The sequence below is a fragment of the Epinephelus lanceolatus genome, chromosome 20, assembly GCF_041903045.1.
Source record: "Epinephelus lanceolatus isolate andai-2023 chromosome 20, ASM4190304v1, whole genome shotgun sequence".
NCBI lineage: Eukaryota > Metazoa > Chordata > Actinopteri > Perciformes > Serranidae > Epinephelus > Epinephelus lanceolatus.
In genome coordinates this window covers 21406698-21420703 of record NC_135753.1, presented here as the reverse complement: position 1 = coordinate 21420703, position 14006 = coordinate 21406698, and the positions used below count along the sequence as shown (strand labels likewise).

At 39.8% G+C, this 14006-nt stretch overlaps 1 protein-coding gene across 1 annotated transcript in view; it reads right to left on the bottom strand.

The window, feature by feature from the left end:
- pan3 (poly(A) specific ribonuclease subunit PAN3) overlaps positions 1-14006 on the bottom strand; it is a 29942-nt gene that overhangs the window by 14883 nt on the left and 1053 nt on the right. Inside the window, exons 3-15 of the mRNA XM_033638792.2 lie at positions 13329-13450; positions 12672-12744; positions 12501-12571; positions 12174-12318; positions 11762-11979; positions 10619-10723; positions 10459-10516; positions 9849-10010; positions 8107-8223; positions 7603-7704; positions 2852-3017; positions 2498-2585; positions 1248-1387 (exon numbers count right to left, since the gene is read on the bottom strand). Of these exons, the coding sequence (XP_033494683.1) occupies positions 1248-1387; positions 2498-2585; positions 2852-3017; positions 7603-7704; positions 8107-8223; positions 9849-10010; positions 10459-10516; positions 10619-10723; positions 11762-11979; positions 12174-12318; positions 12501-12571; positions 12672-12744; positions 13329-13450 (1567 nt within the window). The remainder of the gene's footprint in view (positions 1-1247; positions 1388-2497; positions 2586-2851; positions 3018-7602; positions 7705-8106; positions 8224-9848; positions 10011-10458; positions 10517-10618; positions 10724-11761; positions 11980-12173; positions 12319-12500; positions 12572-12671; positions 12745-13328; positions 13451-14006) is intronic.

Below are 14006 nucleotides of genomic sequence, written 5' to 3'. Positions count from 1 at the left end.
GAGTGTCTGCCAGCAACCAATTACTTGCAGAGGCTTCCTACAACTTGTTTCAGCGGTTCCGATTTAATCAGAAGACAAATTAAACAGGATGACTAGCCAATGTGAAAATGAAAAGAAAGCATAGAATAATGTTATTAATAACTGAAGGAGACTGTTGTGCAATCACATTTTTTTGTGGTTTGAGAGCAAAGATCTGGTCGCCGCTGTGCAAAACTCGGCAATACAATTAGGTCCGAAAAATCCCCGGGGTCCACTGCACCGAATATTCTGCCGAAGATCTGAATGTTAAAAAATGGTATTCGGGACAGCCCTAAATTCTACTAAGGCTACCTCAACTAAATGACGTACTACTGCAATAAAATTTAAAAAGTAATGCCAGGCTGTAAGTAGTACCGTTCATTTTATTTCAATAAAGTTAAAAAAACTGTTATAATTGAATTAAATTATTGTTAATTGTGAATGACTAGGTGGCTTTGTGATCATGTATAATCAGGTATAAATACAGTAAACTGATCAAGCCCCTTTGGAGGTCATAAGCTCACTGTGTTTTACGTGTAAAAGCAACAGTTTACACATGACACAGTGGTCAATCCTCAACTCCTCTCCAGTGTCTAGAAGTACTGAGTAAAAGGCAGGAGGTACTGTAAGTACAGCAAGTTAGTTAGCCTTTGACGTCACACTTGTAGATAAGAAACAACCTGAATTGCGTAACTACATGATTGGTGTGGGCGGATGACAACATGCGGAAGTGTAATCTCAGTTCGGGGAAATAGACATTGATCAGATATACAGTATAGCTGACTGCTGCAGACACTACACTCATTGAAAATATACTTAATATGTTATGATTCTTTGATTATAATACTATTTTGAGGGTTCATGCTCTTGATAATTTCTGGCAATACAAACATTTATCAAAGTATCATATCCCGGGCTGACGTGAGAGTGAAGCAGTGGGATAACTTGTGGTTAAGTCACAGTCATGGCCACATGACTGCACTCTAAACATGGGACTACATCTTGTGGCCAAAGGAAAAGGAAGCAAGCTGCTTGTTAAACAGGTGAGTAGGTGAACTGACGTGTTCGATCATGTGGATATGGGGATGTTCGCAGAACTTTTCTGTGAGGAGATACAACAGATAAAAGGCCATTGTCTGAAACCAAGTATTAGGATTTTAGTCCAACTTTAATCTGGACAGTTCTTGCTTTTATGCAAGTTGTTTAGCATGCTAAACAACTTTTCTTACAGAATGAGGTTCTTGAGGTCTGAAGAGTAGTTGATAGACACCAGCTCCATGGCCTTCTGCAGGTTCTCCCTTTGAATGCCAGCCAGGGAGTTACATGCCAACGCCAGCACCACCTTGCCCAGCGACACTAGGTCTGCTTGCTACACAACAGAACACACATCACAGACATACACACATTAATGATGTAAAGTCACATTTTGAAAACAGCTTTGAACACACGCGCTGAAGTCAAAGGGACAGTTCACCTCAAAAATCAAAATACATATTTTTCCTCTTACTTGTAGTGCTATTTATCAGAGTGAGTTGCAGAGTGTTGGAGACATCTGCCTTTTCTCATGTATAATGGAACTAGATGGCACTCAACTTGCGGTGCTCAAAGCGCCAAAAGAAATCGTATGAAAAACCTTGACCTTGAAAAATCATGATATGTCACTCAAGATAATCCACAGACCTTGTTGTGTGCGGTATCATGTAGGAACTATTTTCTTTCTCCTGAACTACACCTACCAACCGTATCACTGCTATCTTACCTAGCACCACTGAGCTAGCTAACGTTACAGCTCAGCCGAGGAGGACGCCATTAATGTTTACATCTTGGTCTGTCACAAGCAGGAGCCTCTCGTCCATGAGTAGATGGATGCTTCCTTCTGGTGGGTTAAGTTTGGTCGAAAGAAAATAGTTCCTACATGAAACTGCTCACAACAAGGTCTGTGGATTATCTTGAGTGACCAGGTCATGATTTCCAGAGAGACACATTGCTCGGCTTTAGAAAATGGTCAGATCGTGGACTGATTTATCTGCATCAATCATTTAACAATGATAATCTTAAGACATTGGAACAGTTGAAAAATGACTTGGATCTCCTCTGGACAGATTTTTTTAGATACTTGCAGCTATAAACTTTTTTGACAATACATAATGAGCGGGGTTAACTCATAAAACCTACATGCATAGAAAACTTTCTAAAAGAATGACAAATGGGAAATGGAGACAAGAAAATAATTAGTGTATAAAATATTTTCACCTATGAATCTACATAAAACCCTACAGGTGAGACGGAGGTGGAAGACAGAGATGAACATGGTCATATCACAGGACACTTAGAAGGAGGTATGCACTGAGGCCCATCTGGTCACAAAATAATGTATTTTTTAAGTTGGGATGAACTGTCCCTTTAAGAAGATGAGATAAAACCTGTCTGTAATGTATATTCATGTGTAATTCACCACAAACTACATGATAAAGAGTACCTGGTACTGTGGCATTAGGGCAAGATGATTGGTCTGACTGTTGTCAAAAGTTAAGACATCAAACACCCCAACACAGTTCACCCGTAACCTGCAAAGGTAAGAGACCAAAATCATTAACAGTTTGTTTGCATTTCTGGGTGTGCTAAGTGTGCACAACCACACGGTTGTGAAAAAAGGAAGCATCACTGAAAATACTCTTCCCCTTTTAATGTATTTACTGTTACCATACCTACACTCTCTGAGCTGGAAATTTACATTCATGCCGGTTCGTTCACCATCTTGTGGTTATCAGCTCTAATCAACCACTTTCATTTACCAATGCTGAATGGTGCGGTATCTGTGTGTGGGTGGTACCTGGTCTTGCCAGTAATAAGAATCTTGCTGGGGTCCATGACACGGCAGGCCAGGCCGGCAGTGTGGATGGTCCGCAGGGCCGAGCTGAGCTGGACAATGTAAGCCCAGATCAGAGACTCAGGGAGCAGACCTGCATGCTGCCGTGGAGGGGGAGGTTCATGTTGTCCTGCACATGGAGACATGCTTTATCACACAAACGCAGCCTGAGGGTTAGACATTACTCATGAACTAAACCTCAAACTGTCATCAACTTCCTTGGCAATCTTATCTTGGGGATAAACCGTCTCTCACAGTTGTGATGTCAGTAACACACCATTTTGAGTCAGTCTCATGTAATTAACACAATTATATTAACCCTAACCTAATCTGCTGATCATTTTCTATATGTCAGAAAACAGTAAAATACCCATCATCATTTTTTCTTTCTTCATTATGCTTATTTTAGCTAACAAACAGTAGGGGCGTGTCATGTCGAATCATTCATATTACCAGTATAATTTTTAATATTGATAGATTATATAGATCATTTACAGTATTTGGCAAGTGCTCATATGTGTAATTTCTGGTTGATTTTATTTTGTTGTACTATTTATATATTATACAGAATCTACTGAGTTACTGTTGTTAACTGCACATGAAAAAAATGACTAATTTTCCTTTAGTTTTAACTGCGTATTTAAAGTGAAACTGTCACATTTATGTTGACACACCAAACTCCAACCCTGTTACGGTTATAGTTGTGTGTTCTTGAAATGAATAATTAAATATTTTTTTTAGTATTTTGTCAGATCAAGAATATTGCTATTGCAAAAATACCCTGAAATATTGTGATATTATTTCAGGGCCACATCGCCCAGCACTGACGAACAGTCCCAAATACTTTCAGTTTAAAATGACATGAAACTGAAATCCTCCCATTGCAGAAGCTGCATGTCGGGGCTGTTTGGCATTGTGGCTCAACAAAGAACTGAAATGAATAAATGATTGTTAAAATAATAGCAGATTCATTTTTAGTGGACTGAAAAACCATTTCAACATAGTGCTGGACAGTATACCTGTTTTGATTTCATGTATAATGTGAATTTTTCATAAACCTCCGTACCAGTGCATAGCATAAACAACTAGAAAAGCACTCGGAGAGCGCAGACCTCCGCCAAGCAGCTCGGATTTCCCTCCATTTTATTATTTTATCCACTTTCCTTCAAAATTTTATCATCTGTTCCCTGTCCCATTATTAACCTTTCCTGAAAATTTCATCAAAATCCGTTCAGAACTTTTTGAGTTATTTTGCAGACAAACAAACACACAAACGCCAGCGAAAACATGACCTCCTTGGCGGAGGTAATTACTTTAACTCTTCAGTAGGCAGAAGAGCGCCCACAGCACACTGTGTAGAGAGAGAGAGAGAGAGAGGAACACCACTAACTGTGCACCCTTCTTACTAACAGTTATAACTTTAAAACACAACAATTAATTACCAACACTAACTCTCTTTAACAGGGAAAACAGCATGGCACACAACAATGTGTGTCACATAAACAATCTGTAACACTAATAATTGTACATTTGCAAAATTATGACGATGAGTGGCATGCTGGGTACAGCTCACTAGCTAGCCGGGTAACATTACACTAACAGCCTGTTAACAGCTGGGAGAGGCTCCGTCACCACAGTAAATTTTAAAGGGCAGAAAAGAAAGATGGAGGATGAAGAAAGAGAGACTGGGGATGGACCAGAAGAACTTCAGCCCAGGAAAGGAACTGTGTCTGTATTAGAGGTTTTTTGGTTAAAAAAAGACTATACCTATACTGCAAAGTTTGTCGAGCTACCATTGTTGCCACTTACTCACCTCACCTCAGCAAAATACATGTTGGAATAGCAAGAGTGTATGCCATTAGTTACGATGGTAGAATTTGAGGCTGCCAATTAGTAGCGCCGGTGATACGGTGAAGCCTGAGAGTCATACATCACTTGAGGCAGCTTTTGCTTAAGGTATGTTTTCAAAAGAAAGAAATGTTGACGTTTTAACCATATCTATTTTTTAACTTCTGTTTTTACTATGTTGCAGTTAACACAACTGTTTCAAGCCTTCCGATTCCTTCATATACTGGGTCATCCTGTGAGGCCAAGCAAACCCTATAGTAATCTTTAGTATGGTGCAATTATATTATTTTACATTCTGTGCACTCTGACCGAAGAATAAGCCATATAAACCTATATGAAGGCCAAGTAATACAAAAAAACCTGAAACAAACATAATAAATTAACAAACTACCTAAATCTTTAAAAGTACTGTGATACCAGGGGTGTAATAATACACAAATTTGAAATTAACCATTCGGAGTGAGACTTTCAGTTCAGTACGTCTTACAAACTGAACAGTATGTTGAACTATCCAAATTCATGTATCTAGTAAGGGGCCGGGCAGGCAGTCGTGCCAGGAGCCTCTTGTTTTCCTGCTCGGTCTTTCTTCTTCTTCCGAGAAAATCCTACTACCACGTGCGAAAAATCACCAAACTTTTGCACAAAGGTGCAGTCCTATGCCAGATTTGCTCAGCTGCAAACACAAGTCAATAGTCTTGATGGTGGCGCTACAGCAAGCATCTAAAGTTAAAAAAATTCACAATAAATTGACCGTATGTGCTACAGCTTCGCAACTTTCACCAAAATGTAGCCCCAGTACTGAAGAAAGTCCATCACTTTTTTTCAAAAACTGTAAAACTTCTTAAACCTATCTCCTCCCACAACTTTTGCTCAATTGACACCAAACTTGCTACAGAGCATCTTCAGACTGTCCTCCACAAATTGTCCTCACAGATTTTTGATTTATCAAAAATTGAGCCTACAGTGCATCAAGATGTTCGACTGTAAACAGTACTGTAAACATATACTTGCAAAGTCTTGCTAAATATGTTTTCAGTGTTCATGAAAAAAATCATGATAGATGATATTTGGCAAATATCAGAATTTTAAACCAAAAACTGAATTTTTGACAGCATTTTGAATTCTGTCCTCATGTGAACCATTGCTGTCAATGGGAATAGAGCATCTTTACACATCAGTTTTTCACTTATGGAGTAAATCAATCGTTGTTAAAAACAAATTAACAACATCTCCATGCTGTCTAGATGCAAGATGTGTATTTTCAGATTTTTGTCTTGATTTTATGACAGCAGTTTGAAATCTGCCTTGACAGCTGCTGTCATCCTGGTGGCTGGCTTAGTCAATTTGTGAAACTACAGATGCATTATCACTTGCTAATTAGCTCAGTCAGATAGAAGATGCTCCTTGGTGTCAGAGGCTGTGAGTTCAAGCCTCAACTCATGCAAAATGTACATTGTAATGGCAACTTCCTTCTTGTCTTCCTATTCTGTCTCTTGTTGCTCAGAATTGCCTAAAATTGCCCGACCCCGACCGTTGCAGTGCAACAGCTACAATTCTGTATGTTATCTTGTGCTCTGTTAGGTGACCTTGGGTGTTTTGAGTCACCTTTTTAAATAAAAAGTATTATTATCATTATTATCATTAACTATTCTATTACGCTGGGGTAAAAACCCATAGTATGTCACATCTAACTTATTCTATACAGCGTGTCCGCGGTCACATCTGCTACAGGTCAGCAGGTTACATCACACAGAAAACTTTAAACATGTCAGCTCATTTACACCAAGTTCACCCCAGTGTGTCAATAGGTGAAACAAGAACAACCATGCAACCATGCAACACACTAAATGTTATCCCCACAGCATTTAGGCAACTATTCCCAACTGATTGGTACATTTAAAGCCACAGGTATGAGATCCAACTCTACAGTGGAAAACACAGGCTTTACAAACATGCTTAATGTACCTGAGCTCCGTCACACTATTCCTACACGGACCCATTTCAGCCAGACCGCAAAAATTACAAAAGCAAAAATCAAGGAAGTTACTCTGGCATTTCTACTTCACTTGCTGTTTCCATGACGTACTGTAGCATGACAACGCTGTGTCATATCGAACCAAACTGTAAATTTTGTTACAGTTTCGTTACAGTTACATCCCTACATGATACTATTTTTGGCATTACTGCCCAGCACTACTTAGGGCAGACTGAGATGGCAAAAATGTCTGTTTCCTTGAAGGTCATTCCAGAAAAAGTTTAGAAGAAGTTCATCTGCACTGTATGATCCAGAGCTTTAGAGGTATTTTTAGTTTGTTTGCCTGTGCGATCCTATACTGTTCATATATTATGGTTTTTATTAGTGTTTGCGACAGACTAGACAAAACCCAGGATCTGGTTTCGCTTCCTCTGTGTGCATTCCTGTAGGTAGGCCTTACAGCACCTGCCATAGGATCAGTTTCAGCCACAGTTTCCTCCAAGACCCCACATCTCTCTTGCACAGACACATGTATGTCAACTGTCAAACTGGGACATTTTACAGACTCCAAACATTTGAATCTTCTTTCAAGCCTCAAGACATCCACACGACTAGTTTTAGACCTTTAAACGTCTCGGGGAATGTGTCTTTATTTTGAGTTAACTGAGTGGTTTTTCGATGTTGGTCTAAGCCATGAAACACCGGATGTGAGCACAACTGCAGGCGAGGCAAACCTGTAAATGCACACCCAAATAGACACAGGTTTATGACCTCATTACCAAACAAGTAAATAAACTCGAAATGTGTGAAGCAGAGGGGTGGATGGGGAGCATACGTGGTGATGCTGGGGCTATTTCAGTGCGATGGTGGAAGGGTGGGTAGCCTAACTCACCCCACTTCCTCTTGGTGAAGTACGAGTCTGCTGCTGGGTCATTGAAGTGCCTGCTGAACATGGTTTCTGCACCCGCATGGAAGTCATAGGAGAACACCAACGCTATGGCAAAGAGATGGAAAGGGGACAGTGTAACAGCTATATTTCTTTTTATGTATCCAATTATTGTCACTTTGTCCTGCATTGCACTCCTTGATGTGTTTGTCTTTACCATCATGAGAAAATAAAAGTACAAAATCTAGTTTCTATCAGCCGGCCAGTTGCTCCTAACTTTTAAGAGCTAAGAAAGCCAAACTTTGCTGACAATAAATGGAGCTTGAACGCAACACTGAAGCAACAACTTCATCCAATATTTAGCATTTTTTGTTGGAAACCAAGAATGACAAATGTCAAACAATTAACACAATTGTGGAATAGGTCAACTTTATGTCTGGATCATGTAAAAAAATTAACCATACACAGGCGATACACACATGTAAATGAAAACTGCTCATACACACTCACAGTGGTCTCCAAAGGCCTTTGTGGTGAAGACCTCCCTCAGTGTTACAGAGTTTGAATGCTGAATCTTCTTCCACATGTCCACCAGCATCATGCACTTGGTGTTAACAAGGCGGAAACCTGGACATATTTCAAGCATACACAGGTAACTGATCAAGATTTCTTTCACCACAACATCCTTTACCCTCTTTAAGTATGATTACCGCAGTGCGTCAACACTGGTAGTTCATGTTTATTTTAATGGCAGTGAGTAATCATTACGCATGTCCTGCACTGCTCATCAAAAACAACAAATAAGAAATCTTTAATTTTACACTGATGTACCTGATTAGACCAGAGAAACTACTGCTGCTAAGAATATTACTGGTGGCATGTAAAAACTCCCTTACCGAGAAATGGCAAAAAAAAAAAAAAGTAGTAGTATTAGTAGTAGTGGTAGTAGGCTACTAGTATTGACGAATGGATTGACTTGGTATGTAATACATATGTAACGGAGAGAATGACTTAATCTGAGGGCCAAAAAGGCAATTTTTATTGAGAACTGGACGAAATGGTGAGTATATGTCAAAAACATTAGACCTGATTTTGTCTACGTAGGTACTAGAAAGATATTTTATTGTTACAGACACAATTTCTTTATTTGTCATCTACTCTCTATCCTTATTTCAATGTGAGATTTTTAACTTTTTTATCTTATATTTATTTTCTAAATTTATTTTAACTTTATTTTTAATCAAAATTTAACATAGATTAAAAATAAAGAAGTTTTTCCCCATATATTTTTTGTTACTTATTCATTTATTATTTGCTCAAGGTCTTCATGTTCAAAGGGTTGTGGACTTTGTTTACATATGTTCATGTTGCTTTTATAAACCAATAAAGAGAGAATTACAAGAAATAAACAAATACAGCAACAGCAATGCATTTTTTCTATATCCCTGTTAAGGCCCAGACACACCAAACTGACATAAAAAAACTAGCGCCGACAGAGGCCAAATGTTGCTTTACCTCACGTTGTGTGTGTCTTAGCCAAAAAGCTGGACCTGAATACACCTCAAAGACTACAGCCAACTAGTGCACACATTCTGAACCTGCCACCATTACCAGCAGGCGATGGTCGTTTGTCCTAGACATTCACAAAAATGCACATACATAAGACCAACAGGAAGATTAAACACACAGCTTAGCCAGTTAGCACATTAACAACAAAACTTTATGTTGAAATAACAACTGTTTCGATCTCACGCCCTGTTGACTTTGTATGTTTGCTTTCCTTCTTTACGTTTCTCTTCTCCTGCACTGAGCTGAACTGCACAACAGAGTGATTTCATTTACCGACATGCTCCGCTGTTTCCAAATAAAGGCAGCAAAGGCTAACTATTGCCAACAGTGCCAAACACACTGCTAAAACTAGGGCGACAGGTGCTCACCAAAATCCCAACATTTACTGACGGCCAGCTGTCAGCCTGGTGTGTCAGGGCCTTCAAGGGTTAAGTAGCCTGTCTTACTTACAATGAAGTGTATTTTCTGAAAATATCCAGTTCAGTTTGGTTGGAAAGGGGTCATTTAAAGTCAGTAAAACTTTAGAAGCAAGCAATTATCTCTGCTAGCATTTTTTTAACTTAGTAATAGTTACAATAAGAGTCAAAACATAATTACATCATTTGTCACATTGACCTGTTTGATCGTGTGATATCAGTGTTATGATTCTTTGGAAGACAGTGTTTTATCACCACATTTATTACCGTGTATCCTCCTCAGGCAGTAAGGCAGGTCATCCTTGCTGTTGACCGCCTTGTAGCAGGAGGTGATGTAGCTGAAGTTGCTGGTCTTCTGCATGCGGTTTGGTGGGGGGAGGGGCTCGAGGGGGAAGAGGCTGTGGTAGCTGTCCACCTCAGACGGTACATCTGCCAGAGACAGACGTAGTTTCAGAAGGAAAAAAAGACACGCAGGAACGCACGCAATCAAAACCAGATTCAACAGCTATAAGCAGGTTCTAGGTCACAGTCTGTATGAACAATTACTTGTTTTGACCAATACTAAATCAGCACTAGATTATATGTGATTTGTTTTTATACATATAGACCATTGTGTAATTTTTCACATATTCACAATCTTAGTTTATAGTTGCATGCATAGCAATGGGCACAGAAAAAAAAATAGAAGTAAAATCCCCAGAGACCAAAAACATATTTCAACACCCTTCCACACTAACATGATGTAATCAACTCTTGTATTTGTTTCACTATGCAATGCAAGTTTGTTTACTTGTAAAGCAGTATATATGTATATTTGCAGGGGAAATTATTTTATCATTTGCAATCCTTTGTTGTGACAACAGAGTAGACCCTTTACCTGGGTTCTCTGAGTGGTCAATCTGGGCCATCGTTATCAGATGTCTGTTTATCAACTCCTGGAGGACAGATAAGAGTGCAACACATCAGACATCACCTCCACAGAAGACAACAAGAGAGATGATACTTAGTGCAAGAGACAGTGGGTGGGTGGAAAATACCTGTCGGAGTTCATCAGCCATGAAGAAGGACGGGGCATTGGCTTTCGGCTGCATGTAAGCCACATGGGGCGCAGTGGGGGGATAGATATGGTAGGTAGGAAACACCTGCAATGAAACCAGAAAAACACAGCTTCCTATTTATTGAGAAATGAAAATCAGTGTCATCATACACATATTTTTTTCCCTGCTAAAAGGTCATGGCTACACAGATAAACGTGATGGTTTATCTGATGATAATCACTCTTATCAAGTGTTAAGATGACTGCCGTCTTATGCCAAAACATAGCCCTGGTGGGCTGCAAGGAGTGTGGTTTTAAAGATTGCGGAGTGTATGCATGATAAAAGGGCAGCTAATAGGCTGAGGTGTGGGTCACGTACAGGAATTTTAGAGTCAACACTCTTGCTTCTCAAAAGATGCTCAGATCAGATAAAGTTTTAAATGCTGAAAGATTTCAATGTAGCTTGTTTGTTTACAATCCATTTCTACAAATGACATAATGTGATTCTATATCTTTGTATGTTTGGTTAGGACTTTCCAGCGTACTCCCAACCTTACTCTTTAAGTACGGTGATGCAATATGACATTACATACCAAGTGATGGTAGAAATGTTTCCATCAGCAGAACTTTGGCAATACCATTTCAACCACAGGAGCGATTCAGGGCTGGCTATGTGGTAAATAAGGGCTGGGTTATCGCCAGATCTCGTGATTCTCGCGAATCCAGCTGCCTCACAAGGTAACGTGATTTGGGCAGACATGGAGGATGAAGTTGTAAATACACAAACCTGTTACACTTGAAATAACTTTTTTAGGAACCGTAAAGCTTTCACTTTAGGAGAATTTTTAGTTTTACTGTTTTGGGACTTTTCTTTTTTAACTCAAGTGTTGTCTCATTGTTTTTGTTTTGTATGGAAGCTCCAAATAAAAGAAAAAAATAATCAGATGTGATGAAACACGGTATGGTTATTTTAAACAATTTCTTAATTAAAGTTACAGGACAGTTAACACATTGTGATATATGCTGTTACCGTGACATAAAATTACATATACTGTGATAGAAGATTTTGGCCATATTGCCCACCCCGATCTTAAAAGTAATTCCTAACTAGAATACAGGGCAGGAAGCTGTGTGTCGCACATACCATCCCAGCCATCGGTGCCGGGGTGTTGTCTGTGTAGAAGTAGGTGGTCCCCCCCACAGTCTCCTTCTGGATTATGTGAGTACCCTGGTCAGCCGCAGTGGTGGGCACCATGTAGTTGGCAGGGTTTGGGGTGTGACTGCGCCGACGAGGAGCAGGTGAGGTGTGCGGTGTAATTTTTGGGGAGTGGAGAGGAGAAGATCCCGCAGACAGAGACATGCCTAAAATTAGAGACAAAGACTCTTGTTTCGACAGTAGCACATGAGGTTCTGCACACAAGAGGGAATTCCCAAACTTGCTGAATTATACAATTTCAGGGCTAAAGATGGAAAACAAAACTGAGCCACGCAGAAAGTAGAGCAAAGTAGATTTAACGGGGTGATTTCTCTGTGAGTGATGCTGCAAAAACCCTCACCAGGAGCCAGTGCAGCAGCTGTGGAGCTGCTGAGGCCAGGATGTGGGAAAAGAGGCGAGGGGAAGGCCTGGACAGTGGATTGAGCCATGGTGGCCATACGTGGAGCTCCCTTTGGGATGAACTCACTTGCTGCCGGGTTAGGAGTCTGGTGGCACAAGAAAAAAACATTCAATAGTCAGATTAAATCTCCCATCCCTGATAGAGGCAATAATACAATGATGGAAATAAAATGTATCCTTGTTAAGTCTCATGTAAAAGTACAATAATGAACTTTAAAAGCACTTTAAAATAACTTCACTGTCTTGGACGGGTTGTTTGTGTGCTCACCTTTCTCCTTTGGGAAATGCTAAGAGCACCAAAATCACTGAACAGTGAGGATGTCGGGGAGTTCACTGGCTCTGTGGAGACCAATGAGTGCAAGGAGCTTAGCAGTGGCCCTTTCAATATTCAATGCATGAGTGCTGAACACTGCTCCACAGAGCACTGAAGCAGTCTTACCATGAGTGCTGTGGCTGAAGTTCTTGGCACCATCATTGAGGAGACTAGGAGAGCTGCTGCTGGTAGTCATTCGCTGAAGAAAACAGCATCAAGAGCAGACGTGTCACAGAGGGTACTCTCATATCACATATGTTTATCAATAGATTCGCACTGAATATTATTGTGGTATGATAAAGTGACTCAATTTTCAAAGCAGTTTTTACTCATGCTATATGTTCACACTACCTATATATAATAATATATACATCTAATCAAGAGTTGAGAGTACTTTCAGTGCAAGAGAAAGACTTTTTCCTCTGAGATGCAACTCAGAGCGCACAAGAAGTTATCTCTGCCTGTGGCCATCAAACTTTCCACCTCCTCCCTCAGAGTGTCAGATGCTCTGAGTCAGTACACTAGCTCTTGGATTTACATTGCATCAGCACCTATAACCCCATAACTTCTCTATTATTTACATTTTCTAGTATGCAATACTGTCTTAACTGTACAATAATAACTGCTGCAATACTCAGTGCAATAATTGTGCTGTGCATATTATTTTTAACTATTATATTTATTCAATTCTTCCATAACATAACATATGACCAACAGTAACCTGTCCCCACAGGAATCAATGAAGTATATCTGATGCTGATATCCATAGCTTTCCGTCGGTACCTGCATCATTGAGTACTTAGACTCTGCTGGGCTTCCAAACCCATTGACCCCAATAAAGCTGCTGCTGAAGTAAGAGTTGGTGAGATTGGCATCGCTCAAGGCTGCACCCTCCATCCCTGGGACTGTGGATGACAGAAACCAAAGTTAAGCAAACACTAACTGCAGCAAGACTGATATGACTCTAAGGTAACTCTGTGCTTTATCAAGAGACGAGAAGGTAAAGCATGCATGTTAGTGTCAATGCTACTAAGTGTCAGCTAAGCCACAATCACAGAGCTACAGTTAAAAAGCATGTCAACAATCCTACATCTGTCTACCACAGGGCGATTTCCACCTTGAGTATCCTTTAATAAACTTTTTTTTAGCAACAATTGCCTGTTTCAATTGATCCAGGTTTAAGAGGACGTAGTTAGCTTTTGAGTTGCATGTGAATTTTAGTTACTTGCTGTTTGTTTACGTTGGTAAAACACCACAACACAACGAAAAATCAATGCCCCGTGAACAGCTAGCATGGCTAGGCTAATGTTAGCAAACATTGAACTTAGACTACATCATAACAGCAACACTACAGTTGACATTAACAACATTTACCAGGATAAAAACTAACGACACTAGCACTGAAACTGACAACACCTAACTTGAGCCAAAGCCAAATGCAATAAAGTTAGTTAAAGCGGT